Source organism: Thunnus maccoyii, chromosome 12 (assembly GCF_910596095.1).
Source record: "Thunnus maccoyii chromosome 12, fThuMac1.1, whole genome shotgun sequence".
NCBI lineage: Eukaryota > Metazoa > Chordata > Actinopteri > Scombriformes > Scombridae > Thunnus > Thunnus maccoyii.
The window spans coordinates 8,988,500-9,011,571 of NC_056544.1; the positions used below are offsets into that span (position 1 = coordinate 8,988,500).

The window sequence follows — 23,072 nt, forward strand, 5'->3', positions numbered from 1 at the left end:
GGATTTTAATAGAGAATGTGTAAAAAGACAGTGACAGTGTCTTTTCCAAAAAAGGGATACCAGTTGTGCTTTATCTGTATACATGTGGAAAAGGAATGTCCCACAGAGTAAAAAATATCATAATAAGAATGTATAAACACTTTTTCTTAGTATCCGGATTCAGTAGCAGGTTTTATTTATCTAGATAGTAGCTGCTACAAAGGGGCACTTAAGTATTTTCAGACCGACATAATATTCTAAAGATTTGCTGCAATATTTGCACAATAGGCCGTCCCAGGATTTGCTGTAAAATCACAATTCTTATTATGTGAGCCTGGTGGACAATTTGCCCACTGAGAATACAGTAGGTTCGGTACAAATAAATAAATAAGCAAGCAAGCCATCGGGTCTTCTTTATGAGCAGCATATTATTTTTGCTGCACTCCAGTGAGAGGTCTGCATAAATGTATTTACCGTCTCCAAAACCCCAATGAAGACTCCGTTAACAAGGTGAGACATTATGAGGAAGAAGTTTATTGAGGAGCAATACAGAGACACAGAAAATAACAACTGATGCAATTCCCCAGTTTAACATTATGCCCTCTGCTAAACAATGCCATCTCACTACAACTGGAACCTGTTCGTTGTTGGTCTTAAGCTGATTTTTTTTTTTTTAAACTTTACGATTCTCTTTCTACATTTAGCTTTGGCAATACAGAATTGTAATTCATGCCGGTAAGGCAGTCTAAATTAGAGAGAAGAGAGCATTTAGTGAATAGAGACATAGAGAACAATTAAAGCGCTAGGATCCTTGATGAGGTCTTTATAGTCCACAGGTACAGTATCTCTTTATCATTACCTATATACATCAGAACACAGTTTAGGCCCACATACACAATAACAAACTGACAGAGAAGCACTTGAACATTGACAATACCACCTTAAGCTCTGACGCAGACGGTGACTGACTGACTGACTGACTGACTGGCTGGCTTCGTGATTGTGAAAGTAGAGGAAAGAAGAGAGACTTGAGAAAAGAGAAAGAGTGCTAGTTTGTGATGTGCATGAAGTTGCATGTTTCAAACCTGAGAAAAAGGCTAAATGGAAACATGTAAAAAAGCATCATCTTTGTTCATTCATGGAGGAACTTGTGTTTTGCCATGTCAAGTAGCAACTTTTTTTTTTTTTCAAGTGGCAAGTTCCGGTCCCATCCATCCCGCCAGTCAGGGTCTGAATGTGAGCTTAAGGCTGCAAGGGTCACAACTTGACCATTGATACAGCACAGGTGGACACCTATGACAAGGTTAAATGTATTATTGAGGCTGTTTCCATATAGAGAATACTGAAGGTGCTCCTCAGCCTTGCTATGTGTGTATGGCTGCTACTACAACACAGGAACAACTCACAAAAGTCCAACATTAAATTGACCCCCGAGGGTTTTATGATTCATCATTAACAGCTTTGACCATGAAAACAAATACAACTGAAACGCCAACAAACGTGCAGACAGACGGCACATGCACACGTGTCCTCGCACACTCATACACACGCACACGCACATACACAGTATTACTCGCACACAAACACACGTATACACACACATACTAAGATACAACTTGTGTTCCTAAGAGAACATTAAGCTGATAATTAACACTTAGGGGGGCATTATACAATAAATTAATACAATACTAAATCAAACTCAGCCTACATATAGGCAAATTAGTCCCTCCCCCATATACATACACACAAAACACACGCACACACACACTCCCATGCAATAAAAGCAGCTTATGTGCCATGCTGCATTTTGGAATGAATAGGGCAGTACGACTGCTGAGCGTATTTTCATGTAAAGCAGCAAGTGGGGGTGGTGTCTGACTTGGCGAGGTGCTCTGGGGGGAAAAGAGGTTCCAGGGACTGATACTGGGTAGTGGATCTGCTAAGCAAACCTGGACCACAGGCGAGCAACAAGCGCACATACACATACACCACAAGACAAGTACCATACTGTACATAGATATATGGACATCGTCACCTGGCAGGAAATCGAAGGGTCAAGGGGTAAAGACTTCAGTGTCTACACTAAGGAGAGACCAGGACAGCAGAGTCATGGCTAAGAGAGGAGGAATGGAGTGGATGAAGGAGGGAGGAGGAGGGTATGAGCAACCCCTTGAGATGATTATGGCGGGACTTGTCTTGTAGGAGATGGCGGGGGCCGCCGACTTGAATAATGTATGTGACGTAAGGAAAAGTGTCACAGGATAGGGAAGATAAGAGATGACAAACAGAGAGAGAGAGAAGAGAGAAGATTAGTCTCAGTGTTTACATAAGTTTAATAGATGCTGCAGTTAGGCTACAGATAAGATACAGGGAGAGAAAAACTGATTTCTTTTCCACTTGAATGAAGATCTGCCTCAAGGGCAAATGGTCAGACTTATTTAATATCTCACACACAGTCAAAATTGGCATCAAATTAAAGATTATTTAAAAAGCAAAAATGTGAGTGGATTAAGGAAGCAGTTTAAAGGAATAGTATGACATTTTGGCATAGATTTGCTTTCTTTCTGAGAGCTAGATGAGAAGATTTATACCACTTTTATGTCTGTATGCAAAATATGAAGCTAGTGCCAGTAGCTGGATAACTTAGTTTAGCACTGACTGGGGGAAACAGCTAGCCTGACTCTGTCCAAAGCTAACAGTCACTGACTTTAAAAAGTAACTGCATCTGGCAAAAGATGGTTAAAGAAATTGCCTAGCACATAACCACCTGTAAAATTATAATGTGTTGTTTTTACACTTCTACACACTTTTACACTTAAACAAACAACATATAATTTGTTAATTAGTGAGTATTGGAAGTGAAGTTGCTTATGGACAGAGTCAGGCTAGCTGTTTCCCTTGTTTCTATTCTTTATGCTAAGCTACACTAACTGCCGTCTGTCACTTTGTATTTACTGTACAGGCACGACAGTGGTTTATTTCCCAAAATACAGAACTATTCCTTTAAAGACAAAAATGTGAGCAAATATAGGAAGCAGTGTAAAACACTGACATTTGCCACTGCAAAAGGCAATTCTGCCTCCTCATGAGCAAACAGTCTCATCCTCCAAACAATTTGTTTCCATAGCCCAATATTTACCATATTGTTAAAATACTACAAGCTCAACTCAAGCTCAAAGTCTGCTCAACTGCTGTCAGCCAGCATGTTACAGAAAAGTGAAATACATTTGAAGGCTGTAAGCATTTACTCTTGATCTAGTAGAAGATGTGGAGCAGTTGTTAAGAGCAGATAAGATTCTGAGCAGAAAAGCTGGTTGATGTATGTTTAAAGTCAGAGCAGAGTGATCTCTGTTGTTTAATTTTTCAGTTCACTCATTTATTGCTGATAAACATGCAAAACACAAAATGTATAGAGGGAGGTTTTGTCATTGTTTGTGCATCAGAAGATACAATGTTTAAAGTTTTCAAGTTTTCAATCGGCTAGATAGACAGATACAGGACTTTACTAATCCAAGTGGATTAATAAAGTACTGTACTCTCATAAAAAACATCAGAAGAGGATGTTTTGTATCTTCCCAGTGGGTAACATGTGAGAAGGTTGCACTCACCTGGGGATGCTAGGAGGGGCCCTGTTCGGGCGACTGGGAGCCTGGGGGCTGTCAGCACTGTTATTGAAAGGCCCCAGGGGTCCTGGGCGGTTTGGTGGTGGTGGGGCCCCTCGGGGAGCTGGGCGCTGGCCCGAAGACATCCTCCTGGGAGCCGTGGGGCTGGGTGGTGGAGACCTGGCAGAAGAGATGACATAATATTGAATAATGTTTAGGAAAGAAAAGAACACAGTTAATAATGAATTGAATTAAAGGCATTTTGAAATAAAAATATGCCCCAACATTTAGTTTTTATTTAAAATGGTGAGTTTGCATATGTATGATCAGTTTACCTGCGACCACCGGATCCTCCCACCCAGGAGTTGTCAACAGGCGGAGGCATGGGGACGGTGATAGTGGAGGTGGAGATATCCCCGATGATGGCCAGGGCCTCCTTCAGGGACTGGTGGGTCCTTAGCACCTCATCCCTCCTCTGGGCCTGCTCCTGGGACTCGTCCATCAGGGCGTTCTGGTCACCTGCAGAGTACAGCTGGGCCAACAGCTCTGCATTGATGAAGTCCTTCACCTAGTGGCGTAGAGATAGAGGACAGAGTGAGCGTTATAATGGAATAAATTGAAGGAGAGAGACAATCCTTCTGATCAAAGCTGCAGTGTGTTTTTTCACTGGAGTCAGATTTGTTTTTATCATAATTTGTAGTAGCAGGAGTATCAAGGGCAGAGTGAGCGACAACTGATGTACTCTTTGCTTACATTGTTGATCATGAGATGCATGATGGTCTTGGGCATGAGGTCTCGGATGCACTTGTTGACAATAGCCATGTAGGAGTCCACCAGGTTACGGATGGTTTCCACTTTACGCTCCAGCTGAGGATCCATGGAGAAGTTATCTGTGGTGGTGGTGGTCTCACTCTCAACCTAAAGTGGGAGAAAGGAGAAATACTTTTTTTTAAGAAAGAGGTGTTTACCTGTGCAAAAATATTGTGTGCATTGTATGGAACTAACAGCTTAATAATGGATGCTTTAGTTTTTTTCTGTGCAGTCTTCTAGTATAAATGTATAAACAGTTTCAAAGCAATATAGGAAGGGAGAAATTACATAACATGTGACAGGGCACAGGTTAATACTGTAAGGACACTTTAGGATCAGACAGAACACAGAAACCAAAGCTAAAAAAAAATCATCCAAGCACTAAAAGACCAAGTGTTTGAATAATGAACGAATGTGCTAACCGTAGCGGTCTTCTCAGGATAGACCCCAGCACGTAGGAGAGAAGACTTCCAGCTGTCCACATCATCCTGAGAGTCGCAGGCCAACTCCAGGGTGCGATTGTCCTTGTACACATTCCTAGACACAACAACACACGAGGGAATGTATGGATGAAAATCACTGAAGAGGTATAAGAGCTCTTATTCAACCATGTGTCAAAATCCATATTAGTAAAAGCTTTAATAAAACCCTTGGTTACAGCTTATAAACACTTTAAAAGTATGTCTTATTAGAAAGTTAGAAAGTGTGTCTTATTCGAAAGTAAATGCTAAACAGGGGAGGCATGTGTAATTAAATAAACATTCAAACTATTCAAGTTGCTCTATCAGAGATCAATGATATAACAAAATCCAGACAATACTTCTCATTGTTCAAAAAAGTGTTCAACAACAGAGACAAATTCTTACATCTGGAAGTATTGACAGTCAATTTAGGTTATTTGCCTCCTTCCATGTGGGATATTTTGTTGTTTAACCCCTTTTCAGGTTTTGAGCCAAGAAGTTTTTAACTGGATGGAGAAACTGAATTACCATAAAAAAGCTTTTAGAGGACATACTGCAGCAATTATTGTAAGTTCAGGCCTGACATTAAACATTTTACACAGATTCACAGTGTTTATGCATAGCTTAGGTATATTATTAACATCAACCTACTATCATAACATCAGGAACTTAGAATAACTCTGGTTTTTTTGGGCTTTTTTCCCCTCTCACAGTAAAATGTCTGGTATTTTAAAATGGTATTTTGCACTTATGAGATGTATTTTGTGATAAATGGCAGTATGATTTTTTTTTTTTAACACAAACTATAAATGACAGCTTCACAAGCTGAATTGTAGACATGTGTATTCGAAATACATCCAGTTTGTTCCGGCCTGCATTCATGCATACATACTGTACATAACACATAATGCAAAACATATTTCAACTGCAGCACCAGCACGCAGGCCTTGAACTCTCTAACTCTGTCTACGTTATGTGATAGCTATCAAGAGTCTCATGAGCTGTAAAATTAACTGTTATAGTATGCAGTTTAATGAAAAGTAGAAATGAAAATATGAAGATCTTGCAGCTGACCTCGACTCTGTATTGAAAATGCAGAATATGTGCTTGCTGGACATGAAACTCTTCTCGACATCGCGGACCTTCAGGTTGTCCAGGGGGAGCATGTACTTTTTCTCCTTCTCCTGTGAATGAGAAAAACAGAAGGTAGGGATTGTGAGCACTTTTATGACTAATACGATTTGTGCTCTGTTTGTTATTGTTTGAAACGTTGCGCAATGATGTTGGCGCAAACAATTTGCACGAGATGATGTCGGTAAGAGAAAGGTGAAGTTGGGTTTTTAAAGAGGGAGAGAGGGGGTGAGCAGAAAAGAGAGAGAGGGGGTGACAGGAGGGAGGAGGAATGGGGGAGAAATGAGAGTGGGAGGTAAGGGGGGGGGGAGTGGGTGGAGAAGAGAGGGGGGGGAGCAGAGGGAAGAACAGAGAAAGAAAAAGAGAGAGAAGGAGAGCACATGTGGAAGTCATTACAGTGTGGGTCAAGACACAGTCGTTCTTCACGGTGAGTTTTGCCGCGGAGAGCTGGTAGCTAAAGGCTGAGGAAACTCTCCGGCTTGTAGTAAAGACGGGGGGGAAATGCAGATATATAAAAGCACTGGAGGTCCATAATGCTCTGCTCAAACACAATGTTGATCTTTTGAGGTACAGGCTCAAGCACGGCTGTGACAGATTCAAAGAGGGCTTGTGACAGATGCTTAGCTTCAAGAAACCCTGCTCTTCATTTTACACTCCATCCTAGCCTCCATCTTTCTTAACTCTCAGTGTCTTTTTTCTTTTATCCCTCCCCCTCTATATTTTTTCAATATTTTTTCTTTCCATTCCAGAGGGGCCCACTTCCTGCCTGATTTTTTTTTTTTTTTTTTTTTTTGAAGAAGGAGGGAGAGAGAGCGAGGGAGAGAGAGATTAAATGACAGCCTGGCGTTAAAACTCAACATCTGGTAGTGCTTAGCAGCACACAGAGAACCAGGGAAGGAGGGAGAGTGGAGAAGTTAAAGAGACGGCGGGCGAAGGAGGAGAGACCAAGAAGAAGAAACACAAAAGTGGATTTGCAAAAGATTTGCAGAAGAAAGCCCACATCTGGTCTGATGGTCTCCGGGAAGTGGTGGTAGATGGTCACAGGTAAGAATTAAAAGGGGATGAGGAGCGGAGAAGAAGCAGTGAGGACGAGAAAACTCTGCAGACCCTTCTGTGTTGTATTCCCCAAGGGGTCACTACAGCCCATATATGGTCACACGGGTCCCCTCCCTCTTCCTCTCTCTTCCTCTCCCTTTCTCACTCACTCACTCCCCCCCCCCCTCGTCTCTCTCTTTCCCTCTTTTTTGTAATATCCCCTCCCTGAACGTGCAGCCAGTCTGTCCCAGTCGTCTGAGCGAATATGCCACGTCAAGGCTGGATACTCTTCATGGCCGGCGTGACCAAAACGGACCGCGAGGGGACCCAGAGCTCCACTCGTCTACCAAAACAAATAAACACGCCAAGAGACGTGCACCAAAAAGGCTGGGAGAGCGACAACATGGATGGGGCGAATCACAGTTTTGAGGGCTTTCGATAGACGGGATCCTTGGTGCCAAAAATGGAGAGGGGCGAAAGGGAGGGCACAGACGACAGAGCCGCAAGCATCTGGAATGGCAGAAAACAGCACAAGGCCTGGCTCTTAACTCCGGCTCCGTCCACCCAGTGTTCAGACTACCTGTTCATTGTCATACTGGTGTACAGTAGTCTGCACATTGGTTAGACTGGGCATGGAACTTCTTCTGTCAGTCTGTCTTTCTGTGTGTCTCTCTTTCTGTCTCCAAGGTCTCCCAAGTTGTGTGTTTTTGTGCATCTGTTCCTTCATCTTCAACCTCTACTATCTTTAATCTATTTATAATCTGTATTTATTCTGAATCCATCTGTAATTTGTCCTGAGTGCATTCTAACACTCACTACTTCCTTTTCATATCTTCTTTTTTTTTTTTTTTTTTTTGGAATAAACGTTTATCACATATTTTTCCAACACTAACTGCAGATTTAACAAAATTGTTGTGAAAACCAAGATGTAAAAATCTAAATCTCGAGCCAGAGTGATAAAGGATTTAAAGTCAAAACTCACAAAGTAGCAAACTCACATAATTTATAGCATAAGAGCTGAATGAGTAAGTGTGCAGGCTGCTAGCCTATAGTGCTCTGATGAAGATGTGGTCCACTGGAGGGGGAGGAGCGAATGTGGCTGCAAAGCATCAAACACAGGCCGAAGGAACGAGGGCCAATCAATCAAGTGGAGTTTGAAAATACAGTCAGACACCTCCAGTGAAGTTATTTCAGTGGGTGGCCAAAATGGACTTGGAAGACTTAATGCAAAGGAAGCTGATTTATACTAGATTGCTGTGGTGTCAAATAACTGCAAAAAGCGCATAGCAAAAGTGTTCTGCAGATTGTGCAATAAATGCATCAGCCAAGTGTACAAAGAATATATGTAGACATATGAGGTTTTACATTTGACTACTCAGTTAAATTACTAGTTCATTTAGTTAAGCTTTTGTGTTGTTGGTTTGTGATTTAAGTATAAAAAGTCTCAGAGTGGATTGTGGAGTACTGCACATTTTATAGGTTTAAAACAGTGACGCGATGTAATTGATCTGGTCATGAAGTGGTAGCTGGTTATGAAGTTGAAGGTCAGAAACAGAAAGAGGGGGGGGTATTGATATTTAATAGAGGGGTTTCTCTCTGCTTCAACATTGGAGGCTGATGTTTGGATTAAAAACTTGTGATTTTCCTGCCAAGAATGCGAGCAGTTCCAAAGTAACTGCCAACCACACCAAGAGAGGGAGGAGGGTGTGCAAATGTGTGTGTGCACATGCATGCGTATGTGACTATAGAAAGTTCACGGAGTGTAAAACAGAAATATACAAGGCAAAGCCAGTCGAGTCTATAATTTCCTACATTACCGCACAAACGGATCAAATAACAATCTGTACACCCAATGCTGTGCAACCCATGCGCTGTCTGAGGCTGTGCGCTTTCATATATTTTGGGTGTCTGTGAGTGAACATTTGGTTGGGATTGGGATGGTTTCCAAATTTGCAAAGAAGAGGCGAATGCCTAAACTCCCAGTGGAAAGAGGTGGGGAGAGAAGAAAGAGAGAAAAGAGGGGAACTTCAAGACAAAGGGAGAGATGAATGGAAACAACGAGTGAATGACAGAAATATGTCTAAACTCTTCACATGCATAATTCGTCCAGTAAAATGCTGCATCATGATGATGATGATCCACACTTCAACAAAGAGTATGCTCACAAATCTCACATACTGCATGCCCCAAGTAAAGTTAACCAGCTGCAATTCAGTTCCCTACAGTACGTTAACGTGGAATCAATCACAGATGCCGCATAAAAATTAAATTTATTATCAAGATCCGAGAGTACAATAATGTCTCTGTGAATCTGTTGCTCTGTGAAAATCTACTATGTTATGTATCTCTTGGAACAGACAAAAGACTAAAAAAAAAACCCAGCAAAGCAGCAACAACACCAACTGGCTAAAGGAGTTGCAGTGTGTCCGCCTATCTACACTTGCTGTGCAGAATATCCTCCAACCTGTACAGCAGGCACAGACAGGCAGATAGACATCAGCCCGACAAATAAGCCAGCAGGATGGACCAAACCCTGCATCCTGTTGATGCTGGGTTGTGGGTGCATATGTAGAGTGGATCGGTCTGCTTTCCTGGGAAGCCAATATGCCGTTGTTGTTCTTTCTAATGATGAATGAATGTTGATAAAAATGAATAAAATTCTGCTTTGTTTAAAAAATCCGAGAGTTAAAGTCATTTGTGTAGCATTGGTATCAATTAAGTTGCTGGTTCCTAACGCATAATGGCAGGCTGTCATCTATCAGCTTTATCTGTATTTTCTTTAGGTTAAACTCACCTCATCATCCTTGAACCAGGAGAGGCTCTCAGCAGTCAGCACAAACCAGTACTCCTTGGCTCCTCCCTTCATGATGCTGATGTTGTTGATGGTCAGCCAGCCTTTGCGGATGACCTGAGGGAAAGGATCAATGTCAGAAATATATAGACTGTAAAAAAAAACAAAAAAACAAAATAAAATAAAAATTATGCATGAAAAACAAGAAAATAAGAGGATGACAGGAGCTCTTCATCCGTAATGGCTTTCATTAAAAAAAAAAAAAAAACTCACTTGCCTCTAAAACAACAAATCAGTACAACACATTGTGGCTAAAACTAGCCCAAATACAGTTAATCTGTGCAAATCATCAATGCATGAATTGCAATGAGTGTGGAGGTCAGGTTAGGTTGTGTCATTGTGTCTTTTTGTGACTCACTCAGAGCCTAGCATGTGACCCGTGTGTCAGTGAAGTGTCATTCAAGGAACTGTGTTCACAATGCCACACGCAAAGGCCTATGTTAGCTTGTTATAAGTGACCATTGTGTTAAGTTCTTCAAGCACACAATATAGCATGGGTGTGTGCTCTGTGTTAGGTGTATTAACCTTATGAGCCCTACATAGACAAGCTTGTGGGCATAGTGCCAAGTGATTATTAGGTTAGATTACTGTCAGTCTTGCACCGCCTAAGACTCACTAAGGAGGTTACCCAAATCATTACAAAGCCTTTCTGTCATAGGCACACATGAGAGAGCTGTTTTGTGGGTGGATCCATGACAGGGTTCTGAAAGAAATTATATTTCTGAACCTCTGAGTCTTGGATATAATATTTTAAATGCCAAACCATGGAAAATTGTTTATTTCTCTTTGTCTGGTTGGAAACCCCTTGTAGTCTGCGGGCCTTTGTGGGTGGAGGGGGTGTTAGAGAGTAAATGGTTAGAGAATAAACTCTTACAATCAGGCCTGATGCGGGAGGAGAGGAGGCCTGCAACAGGAAGGAAGGTGGGGCATTTAGACACCATGTGGCACTAAAAAAATGTAAGACATCTTCTAAAGTGCCAAAATCTCTCTGCCCAACAGTAGCCTACACAGCCAATCTGACCTGTCAGAGTGGAGAACGAGTTTTTGCTTCTCGCTCCACTCTGCGTGAAGTGACAAGAAGAGGAGAAAAAAAAACAGAAGTGACAGGTTCCTAGGAAGGCTGCGGTGCTGCAGAGCACCACACAATGGGCAGAAGTATTACTGCAGGCACAAATGACATTGCAAACCATAACCCACAATGAGCGATACTCACCAACAGACACCCATAAGAGGGCAGCTGAGATTCTCACTAAGGGATGGGGATGAAATGCAAAGTGGCACCTTGATGACACAGGAGGGGTTCAAACAAAGGGAAATGTCTCAACAACAACACCAGTGATGATGGTGGCATAAAGTAATAGAACCCAGTGTGATTCTTTTACTGAGATAAAATCATAAAACCAAAGGAGCAAATAAACCACTGTACACAACTGGTGCCCAATTAAAACATAATACAGCATGCATGACTAAAATAGAAAGTAATAAAATATAAAAATCATAAGACTAAAATGCATAAAACATATATTTTATGCAATGCAAAAGATTAAGTCAAATGGAAGAGTATCTTGGATCATGTCTCTTTCATTTCAGCATCTCTCTCTTTGTATTTTCTCTGCAGTAGCCATCCTGCCACTATGTGGGTGTGCTCTACTCCCTTGACCTTGTGCTCGAGATGTTTGCGTACGACACACGCAAGATGTGACAAATGCTCACCTGATTTCCTGCTGAACTCTGGCTCTTATTAGTCTGACTGCTCCTCTGCTGTGCACTGTGGAAACAACACAAAAGAGATGGCAGGAAAGACAGGGATGATGGGGGGGGAGGTGAACATAGAGGAAAAGAGGAGGAGAAAAAGCATGACAGGGGTTAAAGGACATCTTCTAAACTAGACTGATGTGTTCAATAATATATAAATTATTTTGGTGACGCCAAGCTAATAGATGGGAGTCTTTACTTAGCAAAGCCAATGAAGTCCTCGTGGTTAGTGTTGATGTAAGACAGCTGAACATCAATTAACAGCAGAACCTGTAACAATACATAAAACATTTAACATGAAGCAAGTATAACTCATTCTTTAAGGAATAGTTTGATATTTTGGGATTATTCGCTTTCTAGATGAGAATATCAATACCACTCTCAAATATGTAGCTTGAGTCGGCAGCTTAGAGACTTGAAGGAGGGGGAACAGCTACCACAACATTTTTACTGTTCTTTTCTACAGTTCTTGTATGGATTAAACAAATGAGATATAACGTGTTGACGAGGGAAATTACTATTCCTTTAAATGTATGACATTTTATACAGTATGATAGTACTTGGATAATTGGTACCTCTTTTGTAATTACATAACATCACAATGACAGATGTGAATATACATGTCTCATGTGGAGAAAAACTGGCTACTGAGGTTAGCCTTGCATGTAAATGTGAGTATACATATCTCAGACCTTCCCTTACAAACAAATGTGTGTATGTCCACAACTACAAGCTAATGAGTGTTACCTGGTCCTTGGCCCGACTCTCTCTGTCTCGAATATGAGAAGTCACAATTCTCTCAGTTTCCTCTCGCAGCCTGGGGAAGCATTCCAGCTGGAAACACACCACACAGCTTATCACTCCTTCCACATAATGAATAATAAGAACCAAATTCAGAATCAAAAACAGAGAGCTCATCTTTCCATCTCCATCTATTCATCCAACCTTCCTTCCTTCCCTTCCTGCTTCTTATCAAGCTTTAAAACTCCTATAACTATAATATATATAAAGTGCAAGAAACCACATGAGTTACCTTGTTGGAGCACTGGCGCACTGTGTTAATCAGTTCCTGGATGACCATGTCCACACACTTGATGCAGGGCTCTTTTAGCTTTATAACCTGCTTCTTTACAATGGCTTCAAATGCCATGTCTGGAGTGAAAAGCCCAGTCCTGAGGCCCACCAAGAGGAGGAGAAAAAAGGTACAATGGTGATGAGAAGTGTTTTCTCAAATATACAGTATAATTAGATGACTTGGTGATATTGGTTTTGGTTCCACATACAGTATATCCCTGCTTTTATCTATGTTTTACTTCCTGCAGTCTGAGGTTAGTAATAAAGGGGTCATTACAAAAACATTTTGTTGATGTGATAAAACCGGCCATTGTAGATATCAGCCCTGCTATTGTTTTTGGAAGGAATTCAGGCTAAAATATGATGTTTCTTTAAATGACACATTCTCTCTCGCTTGGGTGGCAATCTTTTTGGTTGCAGTGGCTAACCGCTGCTGAATCAATATAGAAACACAGAGGAAAGCTGGAGTGAAAATAAAAAAAGAAAGAAAGAAACATGACATGCTCCTCCCTTGTTCATAGATTCCCACCCGAGCCATGTATTTTAAGCTGTTGGCAAACCAAATTCAAACATCTGTTTCTTTTTTCAATCTGTCATGATGTCTGCCATATCAAAGTTAACTTATTTGACTGTCTCTTCTGGCTTTTGGCTGTAAATTAATGTTTTTATATCTTTATGATACTAGCAAACTGAAAGTAGAGAGTTATTTCATCACTGATAAGTTAGTATATCTCAAATATTTTGAGGAATTGTGCGTATGTTGGGAGAAAACTGATGAAAAAGGCCCTTGTAGGAGTACAGAAGGGGGAGTAGGCAAAGAAAAATTTAGGCAACCACATATTTTAGTTCGGTTGACAAATTCCTACCTGATACCGTGGATGTTCTTGATGGCATAACTGATCTCGCGACGCATCTCTTTCTCATCACACTCCATCTGATGGGAGCAGACAGAAGGAGTTTAAATGGTGGATACAGAGAATGGAGTTGTAAAATATTAAAGATGAGAGACAGCATGAAAAAGAGAGGGAAAAAATGTACAAAAAGCTGTGTTTGCACTGAGAGTTGAGTGAGCGATTTAGGGAGTATTCAAAAGAAAATCACAATAGAGAGAACATAAGAAGCCAGTTGGGAGGAAACAGGACAAAGAACAAAGAAGACAAAGGAGGAAGGCTGCAAAACTCATTTAGTCGTATATTCAGCCCTCAAGACTTTTTCTTTCTCAAAACAAACACAAAATCTTCCAGTGGGGGTGTCATTATTCCAGTTGTTCTCTATGCAAATAATTGCACCTCATTAGCTGATATTTTTTGACTGATTCAAATAAAATAAGAGTTTACTGATACATTAAAAATCACAGTGTCTTGTTAACATGGATTGTTATTGGGGATCTTATTCACCTTGACCAGTTCAAAGGGGAAACGCTCATGGAAGATGCGGTTGATTTTTGCTCCACCAGACAGCTCCACTGTGTCCACCTGGTCTCCTGAACCCTCGATCCTCTTCTCAAAATCCACAGAGAACTGCTGCACCATCCTGAAACAAAACAATGATGTAATAAATGAGACCAGTAATGACTTCTGATATCTTGAATACAAGGTGACAAAGAAGTGGTGTCAAGGAATGAAGTCATTGTTTCTTCAGAGTTAAGGAATCCTGCACTAAACACATTTACTATGAACTTTTGCTGGCAAAGAAATGGGCTACTGACTGCAACAGCTGCTTGGTTTTGCGGGATGGGTCATCAGGTCGGTATCCCCGGTATTCCTCGGCTTCTTTGTCCAGAGCCAACAGCTGGGACTGCAGCTTGCTGCGGAACGCTGGCAGGGTGTCCCGGATGTGGTTGGTCAGTTGCTATGGAGACACAAAGCAAACCAGCAAACCAAAATTGCACAAATTACAACCACATAGCGAGCCATCAATAAGTAGATTATGTCATTGGCAATTTAAGTGTAAAGAGTCATTTTGCAATCAGGATTGTAAGTACAGAATGTTTCAGTACAATAAGTAAAGCTACATTCATACAATACAAATGCTGAGAAAACTGTGGAATGTCTGCATGAGTGAAATTATAAATTATTACAAGTTGAACTAGAAAGGCGAGTGCATTTTCCACCTACTGACAGTCTTGAATCACCCACATTGACGTGACTGACAATGGAAGCGAAAAAAAATAGGCCACCTTCTTATTAATTATGTAAAGTGCACTATGGGAGAGCACTGGGAGTAAATCTATGATCACCTCGTTGAGCACTTTCTGCAGGCGTGGGGTGCCCATTCTATCAGCCATGTGCCTGTACGAAGGGTGGGAGAAGAAGAACTTTCTCTCCGCTTCCAAAGCTGCCCTGATATCTTTCCTCCCATCAATGTCCTTCTGACTGCGATTCACCACTCCAATATAACCTGGGAATGAATAACATAGGACACAAAAATTGAGAGAAGTAATGAATAGTTACACAATAGCACAAGCAAGATCAACAGAAAGCAGGGAGAGAGTTTGATAGTAAGAAGGACAGAGAGAAGCTACAAGAGCCAAAGTGAATCTGGCTGGCAGCTCACTATAGGACAAACACACCTCTTCGCAGTGGCAGCAGCTTGTTCTCCAGTACGTCTCGGGCATCTGTGCCCTCGTCCATCAAATCCAGTTTGGTGATCACTCCAATAGTCCTCAGACCTAGAAAAAGGGTCAAAAGGTCAATGAGTGAGGAAGGAAGTAATGTAAATTTAGAAATGCTTCTTGGAAGTTAGAGGTTACTGTTTGTTTGAACACAAGAAACAATATAGAACAAAATCATACTACTATCTTTACATAATGCTGTCTTTGCATGTAGCTCCATATCATCATCTACTAAATATTCTGTACTTAACTTCCTCATCCAATTTCCTTCTCTGTCCATCCTCTGATCCATCTTTTTTTTCCACCATCCTCTTTTTACTTCTTTGCTCTCCTGTTCATCCAGCCAGATTAACCTGCTATGGGGCCAGGGGCACTCAAGTGTTGAAGCTCTTTGACAAATTTATAACGTAGCACAAAGTCAGGAGGTTGCATTACGTAGCACAACAAGCTAGTGAAGCTCTGTAAATGGAACCGCATCCCACGCACGCACAGTGGTGTCTGCTGTACAAGGAACCTCTCTCCTGAGACTGAAAATGTTATCACTGTTATTAGTCTTTGGGGCCATTTCTAAACAAACTACAGTAAGCATTGCCTTCAGGGAAAAAGAACATGTCACCCAGTGCAGCGGTGTGCCTCAACGACATGTTTTTAATAGTTTTTGGGCAACAATGATCTATGCAGGAATAAGATATATCAGGTTTTGGATACACACACAATACTTGGAAGCAGGATGAGTTCATTGTTGGTTTGGCTCAGTACATGAGATTTGTTGACAATAAGAAAAGAAAATCGCCAGCTTTATCCTTTAACCCCCCTATTCTTCTGCCTTTAAATACCCATAAACTACAGGCACACAGCAACATCATCATATTCCTAAGATGGAGTCAACTTGTTAGTCGAAACTCAATTAAACACAAATGTATTTAGAAAATTGCAATTAATCAAATTAACAGCACAGTGAAACTGGGTCTGGGACCTCTGAGCAGTTGCCCACTTCTTCCAGTTCCTAATCTAGTTTTGCATCCAGCTCTTCCTTTCCTCCTCCCCTAGTTCTTTAATTTTATTTTACACCTATTTAATTCTCCTTCTGCCACTTCTTCCTTTCCAAGCATCTTTGGCTGTTAGCATCTTTTCTCTCCCTATTCCCTATTCCTCCACCTTAATTCCTTCTCTGTTATAATTCATCCCTCCCTCAAGGTTGTTTCGTCCAAGCCCTCCTCTTCTACCAAGCTTATTCATTGTCTTCTCCTCACGTGTCCCCCTTTCTGTCTGAAGGTCAGACTTTCTGGGAATTATATTAAGTTTATTATTTTCTCCTTCCTAACCCTTTCTGGTCCTTTTCCTTTGCTACACGTCCTCCGCCTTCTTTGGCCTCTATTTTCCCCTTCTCTCAGCCCCACAATGCTAATAATAATGTGACACTTGATCGATCCCTGTAGGGAAATTCTGTTTCCACATTCAGGGAGGTCAAAGCACAAGGTCAGACATGTAGCACCACGCCTGGAGCTGATACAGATTCAGTGTCTTGTTGAGGATGGCCCCACTAACCACAAGGCCACTTTTTCTCTACTTCATTTCCTTCCATCCCTCTTTCTACACCAGTCCCAATATTCACCCTTGCCTTACCCTGGGGATCAACATCCTTCGCCAGTTTCAGGGCATCAGAGTTGGCCAGGTCAGTGTTGGCCGGAGTGACAGCTAGGATCAAGCAGCTCTCTCTGGCGATGAACTGCATGATCATGTCCCTGATCTGCTGCTCGATGTCCACCGGCTGGTCTCCGACCGGCACCTTAGTGATCCCCGGCAGGTCGATGAGAGTCAGGTTCAGCACTGCACAGTCAGAAGAATGCAATATAAGAACTCGCCATACCTGTGTGGCATTTCTGTGACCTATTTTTAGTCAGAGGGGAATCTCCATAATTTCTTTTATATGTATTTATCTAGGTTAGCAACCTGTTGCTTTAACAGTCCCCCCCTACAGCTGGAGAAAATAGACATGTTGGGCCATATTTCTAGACCAGTCCAACAACAATTTGAAATGTAGTTAGAGGAAAAAGAAGCCCACATATCATAATATAGATACCCAAATGAGAGCTAAACTTGGGTTGGGTTGCACCAACTATCTGGAAATCCATTACTTAGTTTGTTTGTAAAATCCTTCTTCAGTTCTTCATAAGAACTAGCTACTTTCAAACTTTACTAAATTGGGTTGCACTATTAAAATGTAATGAATGTCTTAACGAGTAAAAACTGTTTCAGGATGTAACTATGTAACTAATAACCTACAGGGAAACTAGTTTGTGTGGTGCAAAAACATTCTTTAATGTAATGATGTGAAAATCTCCAATTAGAAACACTTACGTCTAACTAGGCCAAGTTTGAACTTATGAACCACTGGTGCAACCGACTCCAAGAGTAATACTGCATAATATATATACAGCGTATATATATATATATATATATATATATATATATATATATATATAATGATTCCAAACAATCCACATTATCATATTCATTCTGAATGAAGCTCTGTAAGTGGCAGAGGATCACAGATGGTTGACAGCTGAGCTAATTAGTCCATGTTTCAAGTTCTCACAACAGAGGACAGCATTCACTGTTATCATTCAAACAGTCTAAGAACATCAGTATATAGCATATCGCATAAAGCATATATAGCATATCTGAAAGCTAAAATTCAACCATATTCACAAAAAGCTTTTTAAGTATCTGTTTAGTTGTCAACAAGTAACTAATGCATATATCATCTTTTCATAGAAAAACCATACTCTTTGTTTCTCATGAGCTGTTTTTTAAACCTTTTTCTGCCAGCTATTCATACAAAGAGCAAAAGTATGATGACTCACATCTTGTCACAGTCTACTTTGATTCATAAGTGTTACTAGGTGCAGTTACTTGACAGTGAGAGGAAGGAAGCTGAGTTATGGTCTTGTACCGTTAGGGGAGTAAACACGCAGGTTGATGGGAACGGGAGATATGCCTTTGTTGGCCCCCGTGACACGGTCTGTCTCCGCCTCGATCTCCTGGCGAACCTCATCAAAGTCTGTGAACTTCTTTCCTTTGCAGTGGAGGAATTCAGCCCATTCTGAGAAGATGAAAATAAAGAATACATCACAGAGATTAGTGGTAGCTGTGCTTCATGTGACTGACAGGAAAATAATGCCAGTATGAGAGAAAAAAAACAGCACCGTTTAAAAAAGAAGGAACATTTGTGTGCATGCTAGCATGTGTGGGTGTGTGAATGTGTAGGCGCCCACCTGCAGAGGCGCTGATAAGCTGCAGAACCAGGGGCCTGCGGGTGACAATTCCAGATCCACGGGGCAGAAAGTCCCTGAGGAAAAACAGCCAATCAAAACTCATTATATCAAACCACAGACAACGTAAATACTTATCAAAGAGCGTAGGCATGGCTATAGGTAGCATAATGATATCTTAAGGGGTTTTTTAATTCTTGGAAGGCAATTTGCTTGTAATTACACCCATATAATAGCAAGCAAGCTACTCTAGAACATTCAATGCCATTCATCTTTTAAGCCTATATCAGTCTGACAGTGGCCATTTTAAAACACAGCAACTCCTGTCGTTTTCAGCTGCTTCTGCAACAAACAGGACAATCTGACCGGATAAACTATAGGTCAAAATGAAGAACTGCATCACTGACAGGGAGCTCTCTCATTTAAAAAACGATGACTTCATCATTTCCCGGGGGCTTCCACACCTACTGAGTGTGTGTCCACTGCCTGTGTACGTCTGATTATTCCACACACCTGACAGCCATCACTACTACCTCTGATGCTGAACGTCTGTTCCAAGAAACCTTATTAGCACATATCGACCCTCGGAACTGCCTCAAGTGGGATGAGTTTTTAAAAAAAAAACAGATGAAGAAGCCCACTTCTTGTCCATTCAGCGCCTTGTAGGGCCATGTCTGGACAGATGGACCATTACTCAGCATCACGACTCTCAATGAGAACAGGACAAAATCAATGCATCCATCTGGGACTGTACACATGTATGTCAAATCTGCACAAGACGCACCATTTGGTCACACTACAGGGAAACTAGCTAATGATATGTGAGTGTATGTTTTGGTAAATGGGTGTAAAAGAGACAATTTAGTATTGCATTTCCATGGCAATGAGGGGATTTGCGAGAGATGAATTTAAAAAAAGAATGGTCAAAATCAGTAGAATCTGAAATATCCTGACTTATAGGTCCTACTTTGAGTCAAGCTCTAAAAGCAATGGATCCTACACTTCCCATAATTCAACTCAAAAGCATCTTTCATAAGACCTTCGCTACATGTTAAATGCCCCCACCTTTCAATTTAATAGCCCATTCATAATGGGCTATTGAGGTTTTCTGCTACATACCTGAAGTCTTGAGCCTCACTCAAAATAACCCTGATGACATCATCAAGGCCATTTTCTCATACATTAGAAAGCTCCTCAAGAGCAACAGATGATGATATCAGGCTGTTTTAACAGCTTGAGCACTCTCAATGACAAGTAAACTGACATTCATGTGTAAAATCAGTGGAATGTCATATATTGTATGAACTGGCACAGACACAATGCAACAAAAGAAATGCTACGCATCAATTTGGGGAGTTAATTTTTTCTGCAAATCATGATATTAAGTGATTAGCACTAGGAAATGTAAGGGCACTAAAATTTGACCTCATTTAAAAGGTCCTCAGTCTCATTGAAATGCAGAGCTGTAAAACAGAATAAAGAAACCATTGCACAAAGGTTCTTGCAGCAGACAAAAGCACATCATGCAGTTGCTCTTGGTACAGTTATGGAACCTGGATGCACGTTTGTTTCTTGTTTTGTAGAATCACATTCCTGGTTCGAAAATGGCCTGATCCTTATCTCGAATAAAAATGTCAGTTTAAATGCAGCTGCTAATAATATATTTGTTTTAAGTGACCATAATCCAGAGCGATCTGATGAATATTCATGTGTGTTTTGAGGAGTGGGAGCTGACACTGCTGCATGAACAGTAGGATGATTCACTTTAAAAATGGTTACATGAAGCCATGTGTCACTGCAATGTGCATTATATACAACACTGGACTTCACAGCATCACATTCAGAGGGTCAGCGGCACACAATGAATTTAAAAGGATGCTTGGAAACTGTAAAGCGATGGATATTTCTAGGACCACGTGATTGCAGTCTGTGCTGGTTGGGCTGAGATCCCCAAGGTGTTGCTGTAACCCAAATACCACTTAGAGGCCAGGAGACAGTGTTGTGTGTTTCAGATAATGCCATGCAGAAGAAGGTCTCTGCTCATCAGACGGTGCTACAGTGGTGACTTAAAGCTGAGGAGAGATGGTTTGAACTCTGCACTCAGAGATTGGCCCCGCATAGGCCTCTTATGTCATCCTCAAGGTTAACGGGAGAAGGGATTATCCTATTTCTGGTGGTCAATTTTACCTGCCTACAAAGTTCTCCAGCACGGAGCTTTTTCCTGCGCTCTGGCCGCCGACCACTGCGATCTGCGGTAGGTCCAGGTTGCAGGCCTGGCCGATGGAGCTGAAGGCATCCTGCAGCTTGTTGACCAGCGGGATCAGGTCCTCCATGCCACGGTTTCCCATGGTGCCTTTAGACGGAAGGACTCGGGATCAGCGAATGGAGAGAGAGAGAAAGAGAGAGAGAGAGAGAGGGAGAGAGAGAGAGAGGAGGGGGGGATGTGGCGCTGCTATATTAGTCCAGGATACCGCGGTGCTTGTTGATGTAGTGAAGTCATCTAGCCGCGCATTGCCCCAAGCCAAGCAAGGGTCGGACCGACTGTGGAAGCAGAGAGAGAGAAGGAGAGAGAAAGACAGACAGATAGAGAGAGAGAGAGAGGGGTGCAGAAAATAGAGATATGAACAGACAGGGACAGACAATTGCGCAGTTGCTTACCACCACCACAACCACCACCATAACCTCTCTCTCTTTCTCTCCCCCTCTCTCGTTCCTTCCTTCTCACGCATACACACACACACACACGCACACACAAAAACACACACATACAAAGCGAGCCGCACGAAGCCTATAGTTTCAAGGGCATTTGATGAGTGGAGCTCCATAGGCTCCATTATATAGTCACACTGAACAAATCCGTGCGCTCTAGGCTCCCGCAAGTCAAACATGAACAACGCTTAATAAACGCATAAACAAAGCATCATTCGCTGCATGCAGATAAACGTTTATATACCATATAGACTGTGTATATTGTAGATATATTACAGTCATAATCACTGGTTGTAGTGCTGTGTTCTTGTCAGCCTACCCCGCCTCAGGAATCCCTCGTTGTTTTCAGTGTCCGATGGTCCCGGTCGCTGTCCAGTGCTGAAACGACGCGCAGATCAGGCAGCAAAGACAAGTAACAAGACCCTGGACGATTATACAAGCACCACCTGCTATGACGGTGCATCGGCTTGATCCCAAATTCCTGTGCATTAATTGTGTTCGCCTGTAGGCTTCGTTACGGTCGGCTGAATGTCAGAGCGGACTCATCCCGAACACAAATTCGTTGACAGATTAATCATTTTTCCCCCCTCTCTCCTGTCCGCGGTGTAATTGCGAAGCTGCGCCTCGCTTCTGCACCATATCGACGCGGCGGTGGACCAATGAAAGCCGCGGAATTGGAGCCGAGGCAGAGAAACGCGGCGTCTGATTGGCTGAGCAGGTACAGGTTAGGCCTACCTGAACCCGCCCCCTGTTTACATCCGTGCCATTTCTGCCGTCGTGAGTCATGCGGCACGGCTGCGCATCGCTGCAACAGTAGAGGTGGACGCGCTCCCTCAGATCCCCGCAGTAGGAGCAGAAACCAGCTGTCGTAAATTTCATACACTACCATTACATACAGGCCGTGGCAGTCATTTTATGTCGCCTCGATTGGTGTATATTAAAAATGCTGTGATACAGAAAGCTGCATCCTGATTGAGTTTGACATTATAGGCCCTTGCTTGGTTATATGAAGCCTAGAAGGGTCTCCGTTAACTGAGGGGGGTGCAGGGGGGGGAGTGTGATGCTTGGCTCCAGATTGTCACTGCAGGCCGGGGCTGGTGGATGCTGTCAAGCGGAAAGGACGCTGCCATTCCGTCTTAACCTCTCTCCAGCCAACATCTGTGCCAGATAAAGACAAGTGTTTCTCCTCCACTGTTAACGTCGCTATTCATGAGATGATCTGTGAGGAGAGATGTGATTTGCTATTGAACGCATATTGGTGAGAGGCTGTAAGGAGATCTGATATGCATCGACAGCATAACAGGCAAAGCTCTGTGCGCCTCATCCATTTGTTTATGACAATAAAATGTTATCGATTTTGTCGGTATTTGCCCTTTTCATTATGGCCAGGCCTTTAAAACTGTGTCTAATCGACACATCATGTTGTAGTTAGTTGGAGTAACACTAGGTGGCAGTGGAGATCTAACCACTGAGGCCCTGCGTTTGGACCCAGTTGATATTTATCATTTATTGGTTATCAGTTGAAAGAAATAACATGGATCTCACAACAGAACCATAAGTCCTTATGAAAATATTAGTTATAGGAAAATAATGTCAGAGAGGGGGAAATACTTTTAAGTTCAGTGAAGTAACTGTAATGGGAGAAAAAACTACTTGGAGTGTTATGTATTTTCTGAAAAAGTGGGGAAATAACCCAATCTGTTGTTAGGATATTATGAAGAGTTACACGGACATAAAATCTAACTGGCTGGATTGCTGCAGTTCATCTCAGCCTCA

At 41.9% G+C, this 23,072-nt stretch overlaps 1 protein-coding gene across 2 annotated transcripts; it reads right to left on the minus strand.

Annotated features, from left to right (window-relative positions):
- Positions 1 to 518: 518 nt before the first annotated feature.
- On the minus strand, positions 519 to 21,904 carry dnm3b (dynamin 3b). 2 transcript variants are annotated; one of them, XM_042428211.1, is made up of 21 exons: positions 21,616 to 21,904; positions 20,775 to 21,128; positions 18,591 to 18,664; positions 18,269 to 18,418; positions 16,939 to 17,142; positions 15,271 to 15,369; positions 14,938 to 15,098; positions 14,407 to 14,549; positions 14,096 to 14,231; positions 13,565 to 13,632; positions 12,658 to 12,796; positions 12,372 to 12,458; positions 11,824 to 11,894; positions 11,583 to 11,637; positions 9,813 to 9,926; positions 5,927 to 6,036; positions 4,814 to 4,928; positions 4,335 to 4,499; positions 3,917 to 4,149; positions 3,588 to 3,761; positions 519 to 2,201 (listed from the first exon to the last, which is right to left on the minus strand). In XM_042428211.1, the coding sequence occupies exons 2-21, from the start codon at positions 20,933 to 20,935 to the stop codon at positions 2,159 to 2,161; spliced, it is 2,502 nt and encodes an 833-aa protein (XP_042284145.1). In that variant the 5' UTR covers positions 20,936 to 21,128; positions 21,616 to 21,904; the 3' UTR covers positions 519 to 2,158. The 2 variants fall into 2 exon arrangements, with proteins under 2 accessions (XP_042284145.1, XP_042284146.1); XM_042428212.1 differs by lacking the exons at positions 519 to 2,201; positions 3,588 to 3,761; positions 3,917 to 4,149; ... (1 more) ...; positions 4,814 to 4,928; positions 5,927 to 6,036 and adding an exon at positions 11,083 to 11,150 and having other exon boundaries at positions 9,820 to 9,926.
- Positions 21,905 to 23,072: the final 1,168 nt, after the last annotated feature.